General features: G+C 37.3%; 1 protein-coding gene across 4 annotated transcripts in view; it reads left to right on the forward strand.

Moving 5' to 3' along the window:
- CTNNA3 (catenin alpha 3) overlaps positions 1 to 25114 on the forward strand; it is a 515833-nt gene that overhangs the window by 486216 nt on the left and 4503 nt on the right. For all 4 annotated transcript variants that reach the window (XM_068416489.1, XM_068416488.1, XM_068416490.1 and 1 more), the window contains 2 exons: positions 6479 to 6584; positions 13835 to 13969. In XM_068416489.1, coding sequence (XP_068272590.1) covers positions 6479 to 6584; positions 13835 to 13969 — 241 coding nt within the window. The remainder of the gene's footprint in view (positions 1 to 6478; positions 6585 to 13834; positions 13970 to 25114) is intronic.

The raw sequence follows: 25114 nt of genomic DNA on the forward strand, positions 1-25114 counted from the left end.
TAAGGAACTTAGGAAGTTTGGAACTTAATAAGTTAGGAACTTAGGAAGTTACGAAGTTGGAAGTTTGGAACTTAGGAAGTTTGGAACTTAACAGTAATAGCAAGGAACTTAGGAAGTTTGGAATTTAGGAACTTAGGAACTTAATAAGTTAGGAACTTAGGAAGTTACGAAGTTGGAACTTAGTAGTAATAGTAAGGAACTTAGGAAGTTTGGAACTTAGGAAGTGTGGAACTTAATAGTAATAGTAAGGAACTTAGGAAGTTTGGAATTTAGGAAGTTTGGAACTTAACAGTAATAGTAAGGAACGTAGGAAGTTTGAAATTTAGGAACTTAGGAACTTAATAAGTTGGGGACTTAGGAAGTTACGAAGTTGGAACTTAGGAAGTTTGGAACTTAACAGTAATAGTAAGGAACTTAGGAAGTTTGGAATTTAGGAACTTAGGAACTTAATAAGTTAGGAACTTAGGAAGTGTGGAACTTAGTAATAGTAAGGAACTTAGGAAGTTTGGAATTTAGCAAGTTTGGAACTTAATAATTTAGGAACTTAGGAAGTTACGAAGTTGGAAGTTAGGAACTTAGGAAGTGTGGAGCTTAGTAGTAATAGTAAGGAACTTAGGAAGTTTGGAACTTAGGAAGTGTGGAACTTAACAGTAATAGTAAGGAACTTAGGAAGTTTGGAATTTAGGAAGTTTGGAACTTAATAAGTTAGGAACTTAGGAAGTTACGAAGTTGGAAGTTTGGAACTTAGGAAGTGTGGAACTTAACAGTAATAGTAAGGAACGTAGGAAGTTTGAAATTTAGGAACTTAGGAACTTAATAAGTTGGGGACTTAGGAAGTTACGAAGTTGGAACTTAGGAAGTTTGGAACTTAACAGTAATAGTAAGGAACTTAGGAAGTTTGGAATTTAGGAACTTAGGAACTTAATAAGTTAGGAACTTAGGAAGTGTGGAACTTAGTAGTAATAGTAAGGAACTTAGGAAGTTTGGAATTTAGCAAGTTTGGAACTTAATAATTTAGGAACTTAGGAAGTTACGAAGTTGGAAGTTAGGAACTTAGGAAGTGTGGAGCTTAGTAGTAATAGTAAGGAACTTAGGAAGTTTGGAACTTAGGAAGTGTGGAACTTAACAGTAATAGTAAGGAACTTAGGAAGTTTGGAATTTAGGAAGTTTGGAACTTAATAAGTTAGGAACTTAGGAAGTACGAAGTTGGAAGTTTGGAACTTAGGAAGTGTGGAACTTAACAGTAATAGCAAGGAACTTAGGAAGTTTGGAATTTAGGAACTTAGGAACTTAATAAGTTAGGAACTTAGGAAGTTACGAAGTTGGAACTTAGGAAGTGTGGAACTTAATAGTAATATTAAGAAAGTTAGGAAGTTTGGAATTTAGGAAATAAGGAACTTAGGAAGTTAAGTTAGGAACTTAGGAAGTTTGGAATTTAGGAACTTAGGAACTTAATAAGTTAGGAACTTAGGAAGTTACGAAGTTGGAAGTTAGGAAGTGTGGAACTTAGTAGTAATAGTAAGGAACTTAGGAAGTTTGGAACTTAGGAAGTGTGGAACTTAATAGTAATAGTAAGGAACTTAGGAAGTGTGGAATTTAGGAACTTAGGAACTTAATATTATTTAGGGACTTAGGAAGTTACGAAGTTGGAAGTTAGGAACTTAGGAAGTGTGGAACTTAACAGTAATAGCAAGGAACTTAGGAAGTTTGGAATTTAGGAACTTAGGAACTTAATAAGTTAGGAACTTAGGAAGTTACGAAGTTGGAACTCAGGAAGTGTGGAACTTAATAGTAATAGTAAGAAAGTTAGGAAGTTTGGAATTTAGGAAATAAGGAACTTAGGAAGTTAAGTTAGGAACTTAGGAAGTTTGGAATTTAGGAACTTAGGACTTAATAAGTTAGGAACTTAGGAAGTTACGAAGTTGGAAGTTAGGAAGTGTGGAACTTAGTAGTAATAGTAAGGAACTTAGGAAGTTTGGAACTTAGGAAGTGTGGAACTTAATAGTAATAGTAAGGAACTTAGGAAGTGTGGAATTTAGGAACTTAGGAACTTAATATTATTTAGGGACTTAGGAAGTTACGAAGTTGGAAGTTAGGAACTTAGGAAGTGTGGAACTTAATAGTAATAGTAAGGAACTTAGGATGTTTGGAACTTAGGAAGTTTGGAACTTAACAGTAATAGTAAGGAACGTAGGAAGTTTGAAATTTAGGAACTTAGGAACTTAATAAGTTGGGGACTTAGGAAGTTACGAAGTTGGAACTTAGGAAGTTTGGAACTTAACAGTAATAGTAAGGAACTTAGGAAGTTTGGAATTTAGGAACTTAATAAGTTAGGAACTTAGGAAGTGTGGAACTTAACAGTAATAGTAAGGAACTTAGGAAGTTTGGAACTTAATAAGTTAGGAACTTAGGAAGTTACGAAGTTGGAAGTTTGGAACTTAGGAAGTTTGGAACTTAACAGTAATAGCAAGGAACTTAGGAAGTTTGGAATTTAGGAACTTAGGAACTTAATAAGTTAGGAACTTAGGAAGTTACGAAGTTGGAACTTAGTAGTAATAGTAAGGAACTTAGGAAGTTTGGAACTTAGGAAGTGTGGAACTTAATAGTAATAGTAAGGAACTTAGGAAGTTTGGAATTTAGGAAGTTTGGAACTTAACAGTAATAGTAAGGAACGTAGGAAGTTTGAAATTTAGGAACTTAGGAACTTAATAAGTTGGGGACTTAGGAAGTTACGAAGTTGGAACTTAGGAAGTTGGAACTTAACAGTAATAGTAAGGAACTTAGGAAGTTTGGAATTTAGGAACTTAGGAACTTAATAAGTTAGGAACTTAGGAAGTGTGGAACTTAGTAGTAATAGTAAGGAACTTAGGAAGTTTGGAATTTAGCAAGTTTGGAACTTAATAATTTAGGAACTTAGGAAGTTACGAAGTTGGAAGTTAGGAACTTAGGAAGTGTGGAGCTTAGTAGTAATAGTAAGGAACTTAGGAAGTTTGGAACTTAGGAAGTGTGGAACTTAACAGTAATAGTAAGGAACTTAGGAAGTTTGGAATTTAGGAAGTTTGGAACTTAATAAGTTAGGAACTTAGGAAGTTACGAAGTTGGAAGTTTGGAACTTAGGAAGTGTGGAACTTAACAGTAATAGCAAGGAACTTAGGAAGTTTGGAATTTAGGAACTTAGGAACTTAATAAGTTAGGAACTTAGGAAGTTACGAAGTTGGAACTTAGGAAGTGTGGAACTTAATAGTAATATTAAGAAAGTAGGAAGTTTGGAATTTAGGAAATAAGGAACTTAGGAAGTTAAGTTAGGAACTTAGGAAGTTTGGAATTTAGGAACTTAGGAACTTAATAAGTTAGGAACTTAGGAAGTTACGAAGTTGGAAGTTAGGAAGTGTGGAACTTAGTAGTAATAGTAAGGAACTTAGGAAGTTTGGAACTTAGGAAGTGTGGAACTTAATAGTAATAGTAAGGAACTTAGGAAGTTTGGAATTTAGGAACTTAGGAACTTAATATTATTTAGGGACTTAGGAAGTTACGAAGTTGGAAGTTAGGAACTTAGGAAGTGTGGAACTTAACAGTAATAGCAAGGAACTTAGGAAGTTTGGAATTTAGGAACTTAGGAACTTAATAAGTTAGGAACTTAGGAAGTTACGAAGTTGGAACTCAGGAAGTGTGGAACTTAATAGTAATAGTAAGAAAGTTAGGAAGTTTGGAATTTAGGAAATAAGGAACTTAGGAAGTTAAGTTAGGAACTTAGGAAGTTTGGAATTTAGGAACTTAGGAACTTAATAAGTTAGGAACTTAGGAAGTTACGAAGTTGGAAGTTAGGAAGTGTGGAACTTAGTAGTAATAGTAAGGAACTTAGGAAGTTTGGAACTTAGGAAGTGTGGAACTTAATAGTAATAGTAAGGAACTTAGGAAGTGTGGAATTTAGGAACTTAGGAACTTAATATTATTTAGGGACTTAGGAAGTTACGAAGTTGGAAGTTAGGAACTTAGGAAGTGTGGAACTTAACAGTAATAGCAAGGAACTTAGGAAGTTTGGAATTTAGGAACTTAGGAACTTAATAAGTTAGGAACTTAGGAAGTTACGAAGTTGGAACTCAGGAAGTGTGGAACTTAATAGTAATAGTAAGAAAGTTAGGAAGTTTGGAATTTAGGAAATAAGGAACTTAGGAAGTTAAGTTAGGAACTTAGGAAGTTTGGAATTTAGGAACTTAGGAACTTAATAAGTTAGGAACTTAGGAAGTTACGAAGTTGGAAGTTAGGAAGTGTGGAACTTAGTAGTAATAGTAAGGAACTTAGGAAGTTTGGAACTTAGGAAGTGTGGAACTTAATAGTAATAGTAAGGAACTTAGGAAGTGTGGAATTTAGGAACTTAGGAACTTAATATTATTTAGGGACTTAGGAAGTTACGAAGTTGGAAGTTAGGAACTTAGGAAGTGTGGAACTTAATAGTAATAGTAAGGAACTTAGGATGTTTGGAACTTAGGAAGTTTGGAACTTAACAGTAATAGTAAGGAACGTAGGAAGTTTGAAATTTAGGAACTTAGGAACTTAATAAGTTGGGGACTTAGGAAGTTACGAAGTTGGAAGTTAGGAAGTTTGGAACTTAACAGTAATAGTAAGGAACTTAGGAAGTTTGGAACTTAGGAAGTTTGGAACTTAACAGTAATAGTAAGGAACTTAGGAAGTTTGGAAGTAAGGAACTTAGGAACTTAATAAGTTAGGAACTTAGGAAGTTACGAAGTTGGAACTTAGGAAGTGTGGAACTTAGTAGTAATAGTAAGGAACTTAGGAAGTTTGGAATTTAGGAAGTTTGGAACTTAATAATTTAGGAACTTAGGAAGTTACGAAGTTGGAAGTTAGGAACTTAGCAAGTGTGGAACTTAGTAGTAATAGTAAGGAACTTAGGAAGTTTGGAATTTAGGGACTTAGGAACTTAATAAGTTAGCAACTTAGAAAGTTACGAAGTTGGAAGTTAGGAACTTAGGAAGTGTGGAACTTAACAGTAATAGTAAGGAACTTAGGATGTTTGGAACTTAGGAAGTTTGGAACTTAACAGTAATAGTAAGGAACGTAGGAAGTTTGATATTTAGGAACTTAGGAACTTAATAAGTTAGGAACTTAGGAAGTTACGAAGTTGGAACTCAGGAAGTGTGGAACTTAGTAGTAATAGTAAGGAACTTAGGAAGTTTGGAATTTAGGAAGTTTGGAACTTAATAATTTAGGAACTTAGGAAGTTACGAAGTTGGAAGTTAGGAACTTAGCAAGTGTGGAACTTAGTAGTAATAGTAAGGAACTTAGGAAGTTTGGAACTTAGGAAGTGTGGAACTTAACAGTAATAGTAAGGAACTTAGGAACTTAATAAGTTAGCAACTTAGAAAGTTACGAAGTTGGAAGTTAGGAACTTAGGAAGTGTGGAACTTAATAGTAATAGTAAGGAACTTAGGATGTTTGGAACTTAGGAAGTTTGGAACTTAACAGTAATAGTAAGGAACGTAGGAAGTTTGATATTTAGGAACTTAGGAACTTAATAAGTTAGGAACTTAGGAAGTTACGAAGTTGGAACTCAGGAAGTGTGGAACTTAGTAGTAATAGTAAGGAACTTAGGAAGTTTGAGAATTTAGGAAGTAAGGAACTTAGGAAGTTTGAAATTTAGGAACTTAGGAACTTAATAAGTTAGGAACTTAGGAAGTTAGGAAGTTTGGAACTTAACAGTAATAGTAAGGAACTTAGGAAGTTTGAAATTTTGGAACTTAGGAACTTAATAAGTTAGGGACTTCGGAAGTTACGAAGTTGGAAGTTAGGAACTTAGGAAGTGTGGAACTTAATAGTAATAGTAAGGAACTTAGGAAGTTTGGAACTTAGGAAGTTTGGAATTTAACAGTGATAGTAAGGAACTTAGGAAGTTTGGCAGTTAGGAAGTTTGGAAGTAAGGAACTTAGGAACCTAATAAGTTAGGAACTTAGGAAGTTAGGAAGTTAGTTAGGAGGATTGGAACTTAATAAGTTACGAAGTTACTTAGGAAGTTTGGAACTTAGGAAGTTTGGAACTTAACAGTAATAGTAAGGAACTTAGGAAGTTTGGAATTTAGGAACTTAGGAACTTAATAAGTTAGGAACTTAGGAACTTAATAAGTTAGGAACTTAGGAAGTTAGGAAGTGTGGAAGTTAGGAAGTGTGGAAGTTAGGAACTTAGCTAGGAAGGAAGGAGGGAAGCCCACTTACCGTGCCGTACCATAAACCCGCCCCAGCTGCCAGGGAAGCACCGCCTGTGAATGAACCACAGCCACCCGTCATGTCGTAACTACTTGCTCCCTCCCATATAGGCGGACCGTCATTAAGAAGTACTGAGTAATCCACAATATTTATTGATTTTATTATCCACAACAACATAAGAAAGACTTTATAACATAACTTGTCATTTGTTTGCTGTGATATCTTTACATGCCACTTACACCTCTTTTGTTTATTTGAAGAGGCAGAGGACCACTGAAGAACACATCTGATGTAATCAATGCAGCCAAGATGATTTCAGACTCAGGATCAAGGATGGATATCCTAGCACGGCTGATTGCCAATCAGGTGGGTTAATTATGCAACAATTTAATCTGTACACACTCCCTCCAACACCTAAGAAGGTCACTTACAAAAACCACTTGTGACATGTTTAGATGTACCAGTCTGATTTTCCTTTCCTTTGGGAAGGATCCTATCTGGATTCTCTCCTTCATAAATATCGCTGTGTCTGTTTACATACACTTACAGACAGACATATATCACATGTGTATTTGCATATATTTATGTACATATGTGGTTGTACATATGTGTGTATTTGTAACCTCCTTTATCAGTGTAACATTTTAAATACATATATTCACAGGTGCTTTAAGCTATGACCGTAACATTTCAGATGTGTAGTATAGTCTAGTCTATTCTTGACTCCTTTGGGTACATTACCCAGAAACAACTGGAGTTATGTCAGGTGAGTCAGCTTAGATGGAAGAACACAGCATTGTTGCATTGGCATCAAGGTCTGCTGAGCGGGCTTACTGTTCTGGACACATGCTGCATCTTTAAGGTTACTGACTTGTCTTCTGTGTCTTTGAAATTCTCTGTGTTCTACCCTAATCTCTATATATGTTACAGAATCTGTGCTTTTGTTGTACCTAGCTTACCTTTCCTATCTCCCCCCCCCCCCCCCCCCCCCCCCCGCCGCTGGCCATTTCTTTGGAGCACTGATGTGAAATGAAACTCCATGTAAATACTCTTCTGGATAGTCAAGAGTTTTGCCCTCTCCAAGTCTTGACGTGATTTTTTTTTCGTGTTTAGAAGAAACACATATCATCATCAAATGCAAAATGGTTAGAGCTATAAGATCTAGTTTATTTCCCTTGTTTTTTTAAAGCATCAGATAGCTCCGAAAAACCCACCAGAAAACCCAAACCATGATCTACGTACATCAGTAAGTGTGCTCATTTTCCTGGCTAAGACAACAACCGAAGCAGCCCTTCCAATACCTCTGTGGTGAACACAACTACAATCATTGCCAGATGTGTGTCAGACTTACTAAAAAAGACAATCTTGCCTTTACTCCTCCTATTACAAAGATGCTTAATATGATCCCCTCATTCCTCATATGACTAGACACCTTTTTCCCTGTGCCAAGTCATCCTTTAACTTACAGAGCTCTCTTCTCACCATGTGTTTTCTTTAATCTTCAGGGTATTTGTAAACACCAGTAATTCCTTTTTCTCAGCTGTTACTTTGCCACATTTCCTATGCCTTGCTCTCTTCGTGTCCTAGAATAAAAGAAACTTTACATTCCTCTGGGCTACCTAATAACTGTTCTCTGAATTTGGTCCAACCCTGAATTTGAAGGGTTCTTCAAGAATTTTGTGCCCAGACTGGAACGTGAATTCACTTGAAGTTTTATGAGTGCCTTTCTCAGCAGAATTAATACTTCCAGTGGAAGTATTTCACCTGTTGCCTTTCAGTAACATCTACATTACGTAGAATTTTTATTTCACGTAAAATGGATTTCTGTGATTTGCTTTGAAAGTGACAATAGATAGCTCTACATTGTACCAATTTTCAGGTAACTTATAAGATACAGGTCCTTGCATTCTTCCTGTGCATACTTTTCTTGACACTTTTTCACCACTTGCTGTTGAGCTTGGCCTACCCCATAAACACTTAAACTATTACCACTTCTGAGAGAGACTGTCATCTGGGCCGCATCACTTTACTGTTCACACTTGTCCTGTGACTCAGCTGTTACTCTGCCTTTGCAGTTGACAGGACCACGGTACTGTATGGTAGCATTTTCAGTATTCAAAGCTACACACAAGGAAGAAAAGCAAAAACCTCGCTCTGTTTCCTCCATTTAGCTTCACACCTGAGCAAGAACACAAAGTAAGCAATCACTGCATAATGAAGAATTATTGTTATATCTCTCTGACCTTTTCCCTCTTCATGAAACACTTTCAAATGAATTATTTTGGTTCACACTGCATGTAATTTCAGAGATTCAAAACTGAGAACTGTGGAACTACATCGTTCATACAGTTTTCCTGTTAAGAAGGGAAAAAACACCCGCACCCCACCCTGAAACTGTATTTGCAGTATTTTATAACTTGCCAGCCACAGCAGCACCTCTCTGATACACTGTTCTTCATTTCAGATTTTTATAAATCCCTCTTCCTGTGGTTGAAGGAAAGGGATGCAGTGCGGTACAATTAGCAGAATTCAGTTACGTTTCAGTCCATACTCAGAGCACCTTAAGATGACTCAGAGTTAACAACTGAAAACATAAACCTAGGCAAATTAATCACAAGTACATAGATAATAAAATTAGTTTAAAGTAAGATTGTTCCGAGTTAATTGTCAAATTTGAGACCTGAAAGCCCTAGGATAATTGAGGCAGGCAGTACATCCTGATTGTAATGGAGTGTGTTCTAGGTTAAGGTCTTTATTAAAAGCCTCCTCAGTATTCCAGTTGTTTTGCACTGGGAGGTGCTGGTCCCTTAGGATCTCAGTAAGAAAGGCACTTCGACTCGCTGAGGTGCCATGTAAAATCCTGTTTGTCAGAGCAGCGCAGGCGTGGCCCTGCTCAGGTTAACTGCTGTGCAGGTCACTAACTCCTCCATGTACAGTGGTCTTTCAGACAGGATCTATACATCAATGCAATAAAATGTTACCTACTTTTAAATTCCGGAACTGTAGGGTAGGGATCAGTATGAAACGTTTTTTTTCAATAGAACCAGGTAGTCATGTACTTCAAAAAAGTTTTCCTGAAAGTAAAATTAAAAAGGCATCCTTCAAAATTATCAGCTGATCAATATGATCCAAGCATATATGCCAAAAAGGTCTTCTGATTACAGGATCATCTTACCTAAAGGCTTACAAGTAACAAATCATTGCAATAAGTTATACATTTATATTTATAGTAGTGGGTCTGTGTGTCATTATACCAGTATGAATCAACATGAAGACAGATTCAGAAGAGAAATGCTGCTGACTTGGTTAGCAAAGGAATGAAATCAGAGATTTGGTATGCTGCAAGAAACTTAAAAAACTCAGTGGCAAGTAATTCTGTGCCCTTACTGCTCATCTCTGTTTTTATCAAAATTCAAGCGTTACATTTCAACCAAGTTACTGAGAAGTTGAGACAATTGCATCTTTAGGCAGGTGGGTTTTTTTTTTCTCCAAATGTATTGTCTGAAACAAACTGTGCAAAGCTCCTGATTGCATTGCTTTTCTTCATTAAAGACCATACCTTATATACACAAATAATTTAGAAAATATATACATATTCTAAGAACAGAAAGATCAAATCACAGAACAGAATAATTACATTTGAAAGTAACAAAGAGTGCACGAGTATTGCAGCGGGCCTTTTTTCCCACAACTATGCCCATTTTCACTGTTACATTCAACATCTTATTCAGAAGAGAAAAAGAACAGGTTGTCAGTGGCTGCAAAGATAGATACCTAGTGGCTAAAACCTGTGGCATTTTAACCACAGAAATGAGCCACACTAGCAGACTTGGTTTAAAGGAAAACAGAAATCTAGTTGCAGTGAAGAATTAAATCACAAAGCCAGTTGCAGTACCACCTAAAACTATACTGAGGAAAAGTTGTCTCAGTGTTTAATAAACCATTTAAAACCACAGTGCACATGGTTCAGATGGTAGACCTCTCATACCCTTCACGGAAAGGCAATTTGATGTAGTAATTAATAAATACAAGAAGTAATATTAAAAAACAATGACTTTCCAGCTTTCTGTTGCACTTCAAAGCAATGTAGTGTACAAGTACCAGTGACTGAAGGACCAAAGCTATACAGATTCCGGGAGAGTTAACATGTGTTAGTCCACTCAGGACCTTGATGGCTGTTTTCAGTAAGTGATGACCTAGAAGAAGTCTTAAGATGAAGGCCAAGAAAAAAAAAAACACATCCATTACGCCAACTGCACAAAGTGGACAGGGAAAGAGGCCAATGAGGTATCAGACTTGCAAGCTGCATTTGCATTACACACCTTACACAGTCATTATGAGTCCTCATATCAAAGGAAAGCAAGAACATTATTGTTTACAGTCAGCCTTCCCTGCAGATTTGTCTTGATCTTTTGTGCCACTGCTGTACCAGTAGCTTTTTCACTGTGAATGTTGGTTTCATTGTGGTTTTACTCACTGCATAATTTATTCAATCACTCTGAGGTTTCTGTGGTGTTATTTCTATCAGGTAAAACACCACTGCATCTTCTGCATGCAAGTCAGTTACGATCCTGTTCTTATGGAAAGCTCTTGTTAACACCTCACTACCTTCAATATGTATGGGAAAGAACCTCTCATAATTTGCCAGGATCTCTAGCTAAGAATGTGAGGCATTTAGCTGGTAACCATGAGTTGTCTGTGGGATGATTAACCTAAGAATTTATTAATTGTCCTTCTGTTGCAGCCTAGTGTTTGGTTTCACTGGTAAGCAAGTGTTGCTTGTACCAGGTGCTTCTGAGTAATATGTAGAGGATTCCTTATGGAATATCCTCTCTACAGAGTACATTTCTTTCTAACATTTGTTGATGGTTGATTTGGATATGCTATAAGGCATGAGGCTTTAATTTTTTTTTTTAGTACTTTATCCTGCTAAAGTAGTGTAGAATGTTATCTTTACCCCTATAAAAGCCTCTTCTTTGTATTGTGTGGGTCCCTGCTCTGATCATAGCATCTTGTAAAGTTTTATGGATAAAGTACATAAAAATGAGCACACTTGGTCAGACCGTAGGTTCATTTAGGCCAATATCCTGTTGCTGACAATGGTGAATATATGCAGAACTCGGTGAGATAATGGCATGTGTTTCATGATACCTCCACAATATGGTCTCCCATCCTCGAGCAGCCATTCAAGGATTTACTTAACCACACATATTTTGGATACGCTCAATACATTAAATAGTCCTTGATATTTTTTCATTAATTTGTCCAGTAATTTTTTTAACCCCGGTAAGCTTTTAGAATAACCATTCTGCAACAAGATTTCTGCAACTTAACAACACAGTGTTAAGAACCATCTCCTTTTGTTTTGAACTCACGCTAGTTACTTTTAATGACTTCCTGGTTTTGTACTGGAGGAAAGAATACCTGTATTCATGAAGATCTTAGCTGTCCTTTTCCTATTATGTGCCCTGTAATGGACAAGCAAGGGGAAAGATGCACCATACCTACACAGGGTAGTAAAGCTGTGGGTATACCACAGAGTTGTACAGTTGCATAATTACATTTCAGAAGCCTTTTCCTAATAAAGCCTAGCATTTGCTTTTTTTGAATGCTGCTGAACACTCAAAACCAGTGTTTTCAGAGAACTATTTTAACCTCAAGGTCTTGTTCTTGAGTGGCAATTTCCCAGTCTTTGATGCATATAGTCTTTAGCATTCCTAAAACATTACATGTTTCTTCTCTAATGGTATGTAAGGAAGATAGTAAATGTGACTGGCCTGCCACTATTATTACATAAAAGAGTACTACGTAATAAGGTTAAAATATTCTTGTCTCTGAACTTCTATAATTGACATCATTGTCACTATTTGAAGTGGATTATCAGACACTGTATCAGCACCCTATCTGCCCATCTCTTGAGTTTTTTCAGTGGGGGAAAAAAAACCTCAGTGTATTTAAGAAAAGGAAAAGAAAAAATTGAGGAGCAAGCATCTCGTTCCAGGAAATACACCCTGTCTTGATATAATTAGTTCTGATGCTTAAAGGAATTACAGTTGCATTTGACTGGAAGGACAGACTTTTATTAATTAAAATTAAATAAACCAATGAGTATTCCAGTTTTCTAACAGTCACTGAGATACCAGTATTTATATACTGATTTGTGCAGTTGTTCATGCAGTGTTGAGTAAGGAAGAAACAAAGACATACTTTAGTACAGTTTTCTGTAATACACTAACACTTGGAAAATGTCACACATCAGAAAGAGAGGATGTCAAGAAACTCTTCTATTTTTCTTCTAAACTATGCTGAAGTACAGAAAACATTTTAGCAATGGATCTAGCAGAACATGAGGTAAGGACTGACATTTAATTCTTATTAATTAATTTAAAATTATTCACTTCAATTTCTTCGTTATCTTTTCCCAAGTCTAAAAGGTGAGCTTGTTTGCTTAACTAAACATTTCTATTCTATTGCACAGTCATGAAGAGTAGAATCATCACACCCTCATTTTAAACAAATAGTAAGTTTCTTCAGCAAAGCCAGTAGGTTAGGTAAAGCATTTCATGAATTAAGTAGAACTCATGTTTTTTCTGACTTCTAGCAGGTTTTGGATTTAAATTACTACTGCATTGAATACAGTTCCATAAGACCAAAAGATTAACAACTGTACAAAACCATAGATACGTTGCCACTGCAGTTGGTGGGAACGTATCTTTTATTTTTTAATATTCAAAGCTGAATGCAATTTCCTATCAAAAGAAAGTGACCATATTTGTAATGTAAGTACAGCACAGAGGCTAAACACATCTCTGAAAAACTGTAGGGATCTGTTTCTTATTTCTCATACTCAGTTAGAGCTGTGGTAGCACAACAGGGACTCACCAGTCACCGTAAGATCCCTTTATTCTGCCAGAGCAATGAGAAGCAGCTTTAGAACAAATGCATACCAGGCCTTAGGTGTCTAGCCTGGTGCTCACAGAACAGTATTTCCCCTCCAAGTATTTTGGGAGTTCACAGAAGTGAGGGTAGAAAGATGCTATTTTTATAAAAAAACAGTGTTGTTAAAAGTATTGAAATCAGTGAGCTTTCTGTAAGACATTCTTACTTTCCTGTTCCCACTGATACAGAAGATCTGTGGATCAAATTGAATAAACTCTGTACGGAACACAAAAAAACATAGATTGTATTAGAAGATAAAGCATAATTTCATATAAATGTTAACATTGCTCTGCATTTATGTTTATATTTGCCTACTTAAGTATTACTGTTCATTAATTTCTTCTTGAAATCATAACCTCTTAGGAATTGAAGGGAAAGTAATTATTTTGTACGTTAAAGAATTTGTTTAGAAATATTGCTAAGGCAAGCCCAGCCGTAAAAATAAGCTTTTTTAAATAAAAAGAATAAGAATATGGGGAAGTTTAGCATTATTCTGAGCTTCTCCAATTACTTTGTTAAAAAGCTTCACAAGAGGAATGAACTACGCAAGTTGCTACAGCTGCAGTGAAGAGTGAGGCTACGCTTGTGTACAGTTCGAATACTCCTCAGTGAAGTATTAACCTGATGTCTGAGACAAGTTGCTGAAATGCTTTAATTGTTCTTTTCTGAACCTTCAGTGTCCAGACCAATCGTGCAAACAGGATTTGTTGGCTTACCTAGAACAGATCAAGCTGTACTCCCATCAGCTCAAAATCTGCAGTCAAGTTAAAGCAGAAATCCAGAACCTAGGTGGAGAGCTCATCATGTCTGCTGTAAGTAGAAGAATGGTATAAATTACTCTGTTAATCAAAATAAATCTTAAATTTGAGTTGTGCTTTCCTCTCCTTGTGAGTGTTCCAGTGTAGTCTTGAATCTCATTTTATTCTCCACTTTTTCTTACACTCACCTAACACAGAGCATCTAAGACAGTGAAGCGTAAGACTGGTGGCTTAGAAGGCATAGCAATCACTTGCATTTTTCTTCCTTTTAAATTCTCAAAACATATTAGTCTTCACTGTTATTCTGGAGTAATTTGGTTTTAAGAACTGTAACCCATTTTAAGATAGTGGTTCCTTTACTTACATCCATGGAGTATGCATTTATTATGTATGTTTATACATAAAAAGAAATCCCCAGAGATGTACTTCCAATTCAGAAGGAAAAGATGAAAGACATTTTACATCCCCACAGAAATAAAGAAAATTAAGAGTGAGGTGACTTGATTCTCAAGCAGATTTCTGGATTTTGCATTAATTTAAGAGTCATTAGCTATGTTACAGCTAAGTAATCATTATCATTAGCTAATAGTAATAGTAATCGTTATCATTAGCTGTGGAAAAGACACCGTTTATGATTTTGTGGAACTTCTATGCACTTTTCCTCAGCACTGATCTGATCGCAGGCATTCCTATAATGCCTTCACATATTCTTTGGTTTTTCTGGGATATAATGGGATTATAATTTCAAGGCAAAGTCTGCTAAATGGTACAAAAAAACAGGTAACAAAAGCTTCCCACCCCACATTCTTACCATTTAAATACTTTTCTCTTTATGATAACTTCACATTCACATAGCCTGGAATATATGTATCAGTAAAACCATTAGTACATTTTATATGGTTTATAAACTAATCAGAAACTGCTGATGTGAGATTTGAAACACTGATTATTATAGGATTTTTTGTTGACTATTCAAATTCAGAGGCCTTATTTAAACCTCTGGAATCTACAGGTAAGCAATTTTGAACTGAATGTATACTTTCTATACAACCATTCACTTGGGTTGTAAATGAATCAGGTTTATCTTCATTATTTGTTTCTTCTTTCTTTTTACAATCAGTTTCCTGAGCAGTGTGGGTTAATAAAGCCAGATTTCATTGTTTGTGCATGTGTCCTCCGCTATCAATGCTCTCCACTTCCCCATGTTGTCTGTAACCTACCTCCAGTGGTCTCACCCAATAGAAGTCCACACCTGTTTGTCAACAGTGGGAAGTACATAATCCTGGTGCAAAAACCCAAACTTGACTTCATTCATAATCCCAGAGGGATGCCTATAGATCTTAATCCTATTTCAAGGATGGAGGATGAGGACTTACTTAATATAAGTGTGTATCCAGAAGTTCCACTCAGGAAAGCAATTGTTCAAATAAATGCTTAACTCCGTCCCAGTTCAATAAACATGCTTAAACAGGTGCTTAGCTTGGAATCAGTGGAAATTAGTGAGTCCTGGACAGTTTCGGAAGTGTTTTGCGGAGTCAAGGTGAGATACTGTAAATTCTGGTGGTTATTCTGTTAAAGCAATCTTGAAAAATGCTCCAACAGTGACTGTATTTTTTTTTTTTTTTTAAAAAAAAATGAGTGATATGGTTAGGCCTATAAAAGAGAGAAAAACTTGCCAGCCAATGCTCCAAGAGATCTGCGCTCTTAACCAAAGCCTTTTAAAGTCGGTGGAGACATACCTGGTTGGTATTGGCAGTTATATAAAATTTTTATAAAAAAATAACAAAAAATCTCTCACTGGTCTAAATGTCTGTTCCTGGGAAGGGGAGGGTATGATTGACTGTGCTCAGCTGTCCCTTTTGAATTAAAATTGCAGTTATGTGAAAATGCAACCAAACCCTTTGGCTTTCCTGTAAGGCTTGTCCTAATCTATATGTAAATGAACTATTTGTCTTTGACTTGCTTCAATTTTAGGAGAATGTAGGAATTAAAAAAACATTGTATGGAAAAAGTGATAAACAGAGAGGGAGAGCAATTCACTGATACAAAATGGCTGATGATTGAATTGCTTTTTTTAAAAGCTAGAGCAAACTCTGGCTTTGAAAGTCCATGTGGAGGCTTCAGGATTTGAGCTGGCCTTGGAAAAAGTGATAAAGTTCTGCATAAGAAAGCACAGAGGTTCTCTGTGTCCCCACTCTCGCACACATTTACACACACACAGATCTGGGAGCTGTATAGAACGTGGACAGAACATCTGTGCCCTGATTATCTGTCAGGTATCTGCTCAGGCAGCTGAATTTCACTCTTCTAGCCAAAAAAGGCTTTTTTTATCATTTATGCAACACTATCTTCAGATTTTGCTCACATAAAATCAATACCAAAGTGCTTTTCTCAAGGAGTCAGAACTGTAGCTGGAATAGGATTATATTCTCCCCAGTCCTGATCTCTCATTTACCTGTTTATTCTAATAAAGAATCAGAAAAAGAGACATCAGGCATGATTAAGAAAAAAAAAAAGGGCCTGCCCTCACAGGTAGTAAAGTTTTTCTTATGTATCAAGTAGAAGAATCATGACTCTCAAAATATCTAAAAATGTATCTTTCCTCTGGCTAGGGAAGATCTACAGGGAAAAGTGTAGGAGAAAGGGCATTAGGAAATAAACATACTTACCAGTTGCTCCATTTTTGCTTTCACTGTTGCCCTGCAATTTCTCTCCTCAAGACTGAACGACCGGACACTTGGTCACCCCTCAGCTGTCTGTTGTTGGCTCCTCGCAGTTCCCTTCTGTTATCTCCTGCCTCCCTCAGGAGCTGTGATAGGTGTATGCAAACAGAAGAGCTCAGGAGGAAAGCTCCTCTCCTGTGAGAAATTACAGATTTCCACATTCAGATGGTTAATATCAACTTCTACACTGGCAAGTCAATTTTGCTGTACAAAGTGAGAACGATTGAGCAAAAGCTGGTGACACAAATCTCCACATAAAAGCACTGTTGTATGGGCGTAAGATGGCACTTACATCCACCCCACGCTTTCCTTCCTCCAACAACAACAACTGTGCACAAGGATCTTGGATTTAAATCGGCCTCAAGGAACTTTAAAGTTTTTTTTCTCACAAGAACAGCAGCAGTTCATGAAAAAGAATTCTCTATTGAAGCCTAATGTCTGTGTTTAGCCCGCACCTCAGGCTAAACAATAACAGTTTTTCTCTCACCCAATGTCCCTTTCCCAATTGAGGGAGGAAATTGGGAAAAAGAGGGAGACTTGTGGGTTAAAATTAAACAGATTTAATAAAATAAACCAATATAAATGCTAACACAAAACACACAAAAGTATACTTAGCTACAGGTTGCAGCAGGTTCTCCAGGAATAGCAATCATCAGCAATGAGGGGAAAAAAAAAAAAAAAAAAAAAAAAGAGGCCAGAAGAGAGGAGAGCAAAACCAGCCTCCCCTCTCCCCAGCAAGCCCTCCCTTTTATAGTGAACTTGATTGTTAATGCTATAGAATACACCTGTGGGCCAGCCTGGGTCAGCTGCCCTGGGTTTAACTGCTGAGAGCCTTGATCACCATGGCTGGCCACAAACTGAAACCAAATCCCAATGAAACCGGGACACCTAAAGACCAAGTCAGAGGAAAGAATAGAGGGATGAAGAGCAGAGGATGTAGTCTTATTCTATCACATATTTGTAGATCTGTAAAAGAAAGAACTGTCATCTTGAAATAGAGCTAAGTCACAACATCATCTTCTGGATGAAGCTATGGAGGAGAAAGTAAAGTAGACATAAAATGGCATTACAGATTAATCTTATATACTACTATCACCTACCAGTGGTCAGCAGTGCCATGGTATAAGGGCACCTGCATCTCTGTCACCAGGAAAATGGATTCTCATCTATAGAAGCGCTGTACCTGAGGAGGTACTGCTGACTGCCAGCATAGTTCAGTTTGGGACTTACTCACATGACAACAAAGAGCATCATGCATATGAAAAAGCCTTTGTGTTCCACAAACACAGCTCATAGTCATTCATTCTCTGTATCACATTATCTTCTTTAGTTGTTTTTCATCTGTGTCCCCTGTGTCCTTGTCCTTGTCTTCCCTGTAACACTCCTCTGACAACTCCCCCTGGAATGTTTCTTAATTAAAATTAATACCCCTGCCATATCATTAGTGTACGTTAAATAGGCCAGTCTGCCTGGGGCAGTTGCAATGCTTCGGGGCGTGTCCAGCTGATGGTCCTCCTCCTCACTGCTCTCCTCAATTAGTGGCTTTTGGACTCCAGGCCATATAATCTTGCAGTCTCCTCCTGCAGTTATGTGGACACCTGCCTTCCCTGAGCTCTGGTACCTTCATTCTAGTCACTGACACAGTAATGCTCAGAGCCCCAGATATGTTGGTTATAAAAGGGGCAGGTACAGAAAAAGAGGAAGGGATGTGTGAATCATTAGCTTCCAATTCTTCATTCACTGCCGTTTCTTTTTTAATTCATTAAAAATTCCTTGATCAGTATTTAGTCTTTCATGTTCCCATGCAATACTTAAATTTTTAAATAATGACCAGTTTGTAAGCTGCACAAGTAAAAATGGTTGACGATTCAGTAAGTCTTCACTAGGTGATTAAACAGGAAACGAACAATTCTTTCTATTAATTAGAATTAATTTGTGCCTCCTCAGGCACAAAATAATGAGGTAACATTTGCAGTATGCAGATTGACAGTATCATTTACATAGATAATCTGATAATACATTTACAAGTGCTGCACACAGATAGGCTTGCATGTTGACAGCTTGTTTTATTTCCTAACAGTGCCTTTAAATAAAAAGAGAATTATATCACAGGGCAGAAAATTAACATATATGTGAACATTGCACTTCTGACTTCTGCCAGGCAATTCTGTTTTCTGCTATTTATAGTCATTATCTTCTTGTATTTAATTTTATATTGTATTTGGCAAGGGAGACAAAGCTTGTTGGTGGCCTTAAAAAGGAGACAGAAATCTGGAAGAGGGAGTTCTCAGAGTTACAGTATCACAGGATTTGATAAACAGCATAGAAAAAGCTCTCTCAGGTTAGCCAGCCTTACCTGTGCACTGAAGGCTGTTTCACTGGTTTTTTTCGTGCACGTGTCTCATTTGATTTATCTTTGACTCTTCCTGTTCCCTTCTCAAGAACCAGACGTACTTGAACAGCGACATATGTCCACTTACAGACTGTAGCAGCATGTGTAGATGTGGTGCTTAGGGACATGGCTTAGTGGTGGACTTGGCAGTGTTAGGTTAGCAGTTGGACTCGATGATCTTAAAGGTCTTTTCCAACCAAAATGATTCTATGATTGGTATATTATTTTTTTTTTTTTACTGAGAGTTAACAGGAACGTTTCACTGTAGGTTTTTTTTTTTTTATGTAATAATACTACATCTTTCACTGCTTTTGCCTAGTGTATGCTGGTAAGTGAGTGTATAGAAAACTCCTGGCCTTTGGAAGGAAAGCAAGGGATATGTTTTTCCCTGTTAATTACTTACAGACAGCTCAGTTGCTATTGCTTTCTAAACGGCATCTACTGAGAAAAACTAATTTTAAGCAGCAAGGAGTATTACTGGTAATGTGCACTACAAGACAGTTAACTTTTCCTAATAATAATTAGTTTGCTAATTAGCAAAATCAGGATGTATTTTATAGTTCTTAGCCTTAGTGCATATAAAAGATTATTGCAGCAAACACCCCATTTCTTCACAAACTAAAGCAACTAATGGAGACAGCAAGGAAAGGATTTATATTAAACCATTATTCTCTTTCTCAAGGACCTTTTTTTTTTAAAATACTTTCCTTTTTTAAAACCTTCTGCAAGTGAAAGCAGCAATACTTGGGAGGGACTGAGCTAACCGCCTGTCTAAGCATATGTTCCATTATGGTGTTTCAGAGAAACAGTTTTACAGTACTTATGTAAGTTGTTTATCATTTAACTTGGACACAGGGCCTGGTCTAATTATAGGACTCGATTTCAGTTCTTTGAATCTTACATAGCCTGAAGCAGATTCTGGTAATGGTTGGTTATTTAGTTCATTAGATTCAATTTCCCCACCTGAAAAAAACGGGTAAAATGCAGAACAAACCCCAGATACCCTTGAGGTGTATAATGTAATTACTAGATAGACAGACAGCCATAGATAACCACCGGAATAGCCACATTTGTAGGAAAACTCACCTCATTGAAAATCAATACCCCCAGATTACCCACCCAAATGGTGAGGCAGATTTCCTGAGACGACTTCCACAAATGGGGATGAAATCTCTCTGCTATCCGAAAGGGAGAGCATGGCACAGGCAGAGAGACCAGTCAAAAAGAGCAGTCAAGCAGCTTTGCCCAGGTAGTAGACAGATGGAGCAGAAGCTCTCTGTTCCTACGTCTGTACATCTAGGGATCACTTTTGCCCTTTTGGTATTATATTTTCCTTCATCTGTCACAGTATGAAATAATTCTGTCTTTTATGAAAATAATATATAAATTAAGGAAACCAACCCCTTTTCTGAGTGTTTTTTTCTAAAACAGTATAGTACTAATTTCTCTTTGTAAAGGCAGATTTTATTAATGGGATAAAAAAAAATAAATTTTAAATTTTATTATTTTATTTTCACTAATTTTTTTTATTTAATAATTCCAATTACAGTAACGGCAAAAAAGGAATTGCAATGGCAAGTCTCCCTTTGGCTTATTTTATATATAACCTGTACTAGGATTGAATCCATGACAGGTTTTGTGTGTCATCTGGCAGTTGACTACCCTGAAGAAACATGGTAGTTAATGAAGTGCTTCCAACTCTTGAACTTTTTCCTGTGCTTTCTTGAACACCCATCTTCTGGTGTCAGTGTTACACTAAGATCTCCATTCTCATTAAAATGAAATTATCACTGTTCTGGGTGGAGAAAAAACTGTGGAAATGCAAACATCCTCAGCTCAGAAAACAAGGCAGGTAACTAGTGTCAAAATCCTGGCCCAGGCCAAGGAAAAGCCAGTATCTTCAGCAGTCAGGATTTCACTCTTAATAATTGACCTGTTTGGATTGTTCTGCTACTTTTAATCTTAAGGGATTAAATCCCTTTATTTTATATAGCAACCTTAGTGAAAGAACCATGAAATAACTCACAACAGCAAATCGTTACACATAGTAAAAAAGTGGGAAGAAAATGAAAAGCACAATGTAATAAGTACTCCTTACCTTAAATGCAGCACTTGGAAGCTCACTACTTTTCATAGAAATGTAGAATTCATGTTATTTTCAGAAGCAGCTGTCAAAGAAATAAAAATTCAGTCTTAGTCTCTCAGTGTAGTGTAACAAATAAAATTTGCTTCTAGGAATGTATTTAAACCTAGCGGTTCAATTAAGATAAATTTTTAATAACTGACCTTGTTTCCAAAAGAATTTTAAATTCAAGACTTCAGACATGAACGTTACACCTCAAGAAATGTTTTATCCAATAGCTTTATGGAGAGGGCAATTGTCTGCCAGTTCTTTATGTCAAAGAGACAGCGTCTGCAAATCTATGCAAAGAATGTGAGCGGGAGACTGACTTATTTACATGCTCTGAGAGTAAGGAAATTCTGTATCTGTTTAACTGCTATAGAAACAACTCCTACTGACACATGACAAGGCAAGCATTTCTGCAACACTGAACAGAAAATACTTTGACGGAGTTTCTTTGAATTCTAAGTCATTATTCTCTTAATCATTCTGAATATTAAATGAAAATAACTGACCGTATCAGTTATTATATTGTTAAACTTCTAGTAATGAATTGTTACTACTGCCAATACATTAAATTATTTTACAAAAATATGAAAAAGGTAATGCAGGTAAACAAATTGAAAATAAAGTTTCAAAATTCATTTTTTTCTGAACTCCCTTTTCTTCAGCTCTTTCAATGGAGAGCTTGCTTACTTGCACACAGGACTCGTTACAGAAACAGAATGCAAGTGCTGGAGATGAGAGAGTTGATTTCAGCACGAGTGCTGCCAGACTGATTTTTGTTGGTGGCAGGATTTGGGTGATTGTAGGTTTACTATCTTCAGGTCTGTATCTTCAGTGTTTCACCACAATACGAAGTTACAGTGGTTATATATGTATTCTTTCTGCAACGGAAGCAAAGTAAGCACTGACGCTCACAGGACAGATGACATATTTAAATGAGGAAAGATCTGGTAAGGGATGCTGTTCCTGAGTCCTTTAATGAATTACTGTCTTGACTGATGCAGTCAGACCTGTGAAATATGGAGGCCGGAACGTTTTGTCTCCATGAGAAGTGCCCAAAGAGCAAAAGTGGGAGTCACACACAAATAAAACAGCTTTTAGTTTGGGATTGGTTGGTTTGTTTATTTTGCTAGTGAATCTTTATGTACCACTTGCTACACATTGAAGGGTTTGCAGCTACAGCTCTCTAAATGAAATGATGTCAGTGCTCAATGCATATTTTATCAGTCTTTCATTTATGCCAAATTTCATCAGTTTTCCTAGATACGTTACAAGACCTTGAAGAGTCTGCTGAATATCTGAGATAAAAGCATCCGAGTGAAGACAGTCCTTGAGTACGTTAGATTTATAGAACAATAGATTTACACCAAACTCTATATTGTTACTGACATTTCAGTATAAAAACAGCTGCTCTCTAGAGACAAAAAAAAGATTATGGCCTGATTCTTACCATCTGTAGTATGTGTCCAAGAACATCTTCTAAAAGCTTCTCCAAAATTCTGAATGCAGTTAAGAAATACCTTTTTCCCACCCTGCCTCACAATATCCACATTTTCTGTATAGAAGACTAGTGTGAGATGCATCCAGAAAACTGAGGGGGAACATGGACACTCAGACACTGCAGATCACATGGATAGCCTGAAGGGCAGCGTTCAGTAAGGCTCCCTATATTTCGTTGCCTACGCAGAGATGCGAAGAGCAAAGTAAAATTAATGGTGATTGCTGCCTGTCCTGACATATACCACCAACTCCCCCCGCCTATACAGTAACTGCAGAAAAAAAACCCTGATTTAAACAGCCTTAGATTTAAACAGCCTTAGATTTAAACAGTCGTCTAGTTTTCAGCAGGGAGGCACACAGCAGCTTTTTTTATATATCTTTGTTTTAGGTATCTGTTTCTGCAAGCCTGTTTGTATCTCAGGGCTTCTGTTGTAGAGCTTAAATAATATGGCAGGTCTTCAGTTCCTCTGGCATGGCAAAGGGGTGGTGGAATTCAGGCACTCCAGTTTGGTACAGTTGTACAACTCGGTTTATAATTCAGTCTTCGGAATTTTAGCATTTAAACTGCTGGAATTGATAGGGGTCTACTCCCCAGAGCTTGTGTCAAACTATGAGGCTAACACGCCACGTATTGATTTGTAATTACAACCTCATCTAAATTAGAGACCCATGACGTTTATTTATTATTTGTTTATAGTAGATATATATGATTATAGTTTAAGAAATAAAAAGTAGTTCTCTTGACCACAGTAGTGTGGCGAAGGAGCTGTGTGCTGTTCCACAGCCACAGCCATTTTGTGAAAGGAGCTACAGATGCCAGCATGAGGTGGCTACTAACTGTTCTGTTTCCACGAGCAAGGGCAAGTAAGCTGTAACAGTCTCCTGAAAGGATTCCACTTCATTATCCGTATTTCACAGTATAAACTAGAGTCACAATAAAAACTGGGTGAAGGTTTGGGACTTACATCCTGCCTGGATGCTGCTACCAATTTATTCTAGAGGCTTTTTCCCTTCCATGCAAACAGATTTATATTCTCCCTACTCCCGGAGCAGCAGTCGCTAGACCTGCCACTGACACCCCAGCCCAGCTTGCTGCCCAGCCTGCCATCTTCCTACCGTGGCTCCAACTCCAAGACACTTAAAGTGGAAGGATTACAGACACTGACGTCACTGAGCAACTGCAAGAGAAAACCTGCGCCTTAAGCCCATACACACCTTTTCTTTTGCCCTCTCTGAATCAGAGTGTTGTCAGCTGTTCCAGAAAACAACAGATAATGAAAATTTTCTCTGTGTGTGTGCGTGTGTGCGTGCGCTGCATGTAATTAATCCCTCTGGTTAGCATGAAAGAAAAAGGTTCATATGAAACTTCCTATCTCCCTCCTCCCCCCCCCCCCCGCCAAACCCCTTCTAACCTTCTATTGTGACAGTGAGTATTCAGCAGTTTGAAATTTAGCCAGGCCATCAGTTCATCTGCCAGTGAGCTAATGCTACATCACTAGTCAGCCTCCCTAGAAAAAGGGATACTCTGGGGACTGAAGACATATCAGGAGTGTAATGACAAGGCCTCTGAGCAGAACACCTTACTGACAGCCTGGAAGTTTATAACATGTTTGGATTAAAAGCAGCATTTGAAATAAGCTTTAGGCTTGGAGGTCACTGTGTGCTTTGCACTTCACATCAAATAGTATCACAAAAAAACCATATTATACTGCTAAACCTAGCACAGTGGCTAGGCAGCCTGCTTCTCTACAGTTGAGTTTAAAATTACAGGCCCCTCAAAGTTAAGTTTATAAATCACAGGCCCCCAAATATACCTGCCATCTTACATTAAATTACTGCCATGCAAAGTTTACATGACTATTATAAACTGGAAATCCTTTCTAGAAAGCTCACTTGCTGCAGCAAGGAATGAACTTTAGAGGCCATGTGGTAAATTTTACACCTTTTCCTGGAGCACAGAGATAATTTCAGTTCACTATTACTCTTATATGTGTGTTCAGCCAGTCCTCAAAGTATTTTAACTGGGGGGGGGAGGAGGAGGGGCAACTGGTAAGGGTTTTTTTGACACTTCTGGAAAGATGCAGTAAACCTGATACTAACTGGAGGATTTTTTTTCTGCCAGTGCAGAGGTGTGTCCAAAAATGCATCACATTTTTATTAATGCTGGGGGGGGTGTGTCTGTGTAGTGTTACACCCTCAACATGCAGACAGACACTCACACATTCCGCTCACCTGAGCAGTTCATGTGACATGGCAAAGGTTCATGAACCTTGAACCTTTCCTAACAAACAACTCAGTTTGCAAAGCTGCATAGTACAAAAGACACTGCAGCTGGGCTGGATGGCACAGCACAAGCTCATTCTCGCACTAAAACCGACGGCCCTTTTCCCATTGCTTTTATGGAAGGCAAATGTTTCAACAAAGAGGATGTTTAGAAGTTGAAATGTAGCCTCTCC

The sequence above is a fragment of the Nyctibius grandis genome, chromosome 20 (assembly GCF_013368605.1).
Source record: "Nyctibius grandis isolate bNycGra1 chromosome 20, bNycGra1.pri, whole genome shotgun sequence".
Classification (NCBI taxonomy): Eukaryota; Metazoa; Chordata; class Aves; order Nyctibiiformes; family Nyctibiidae; genus Nyctibius; species Nyctibius grandis.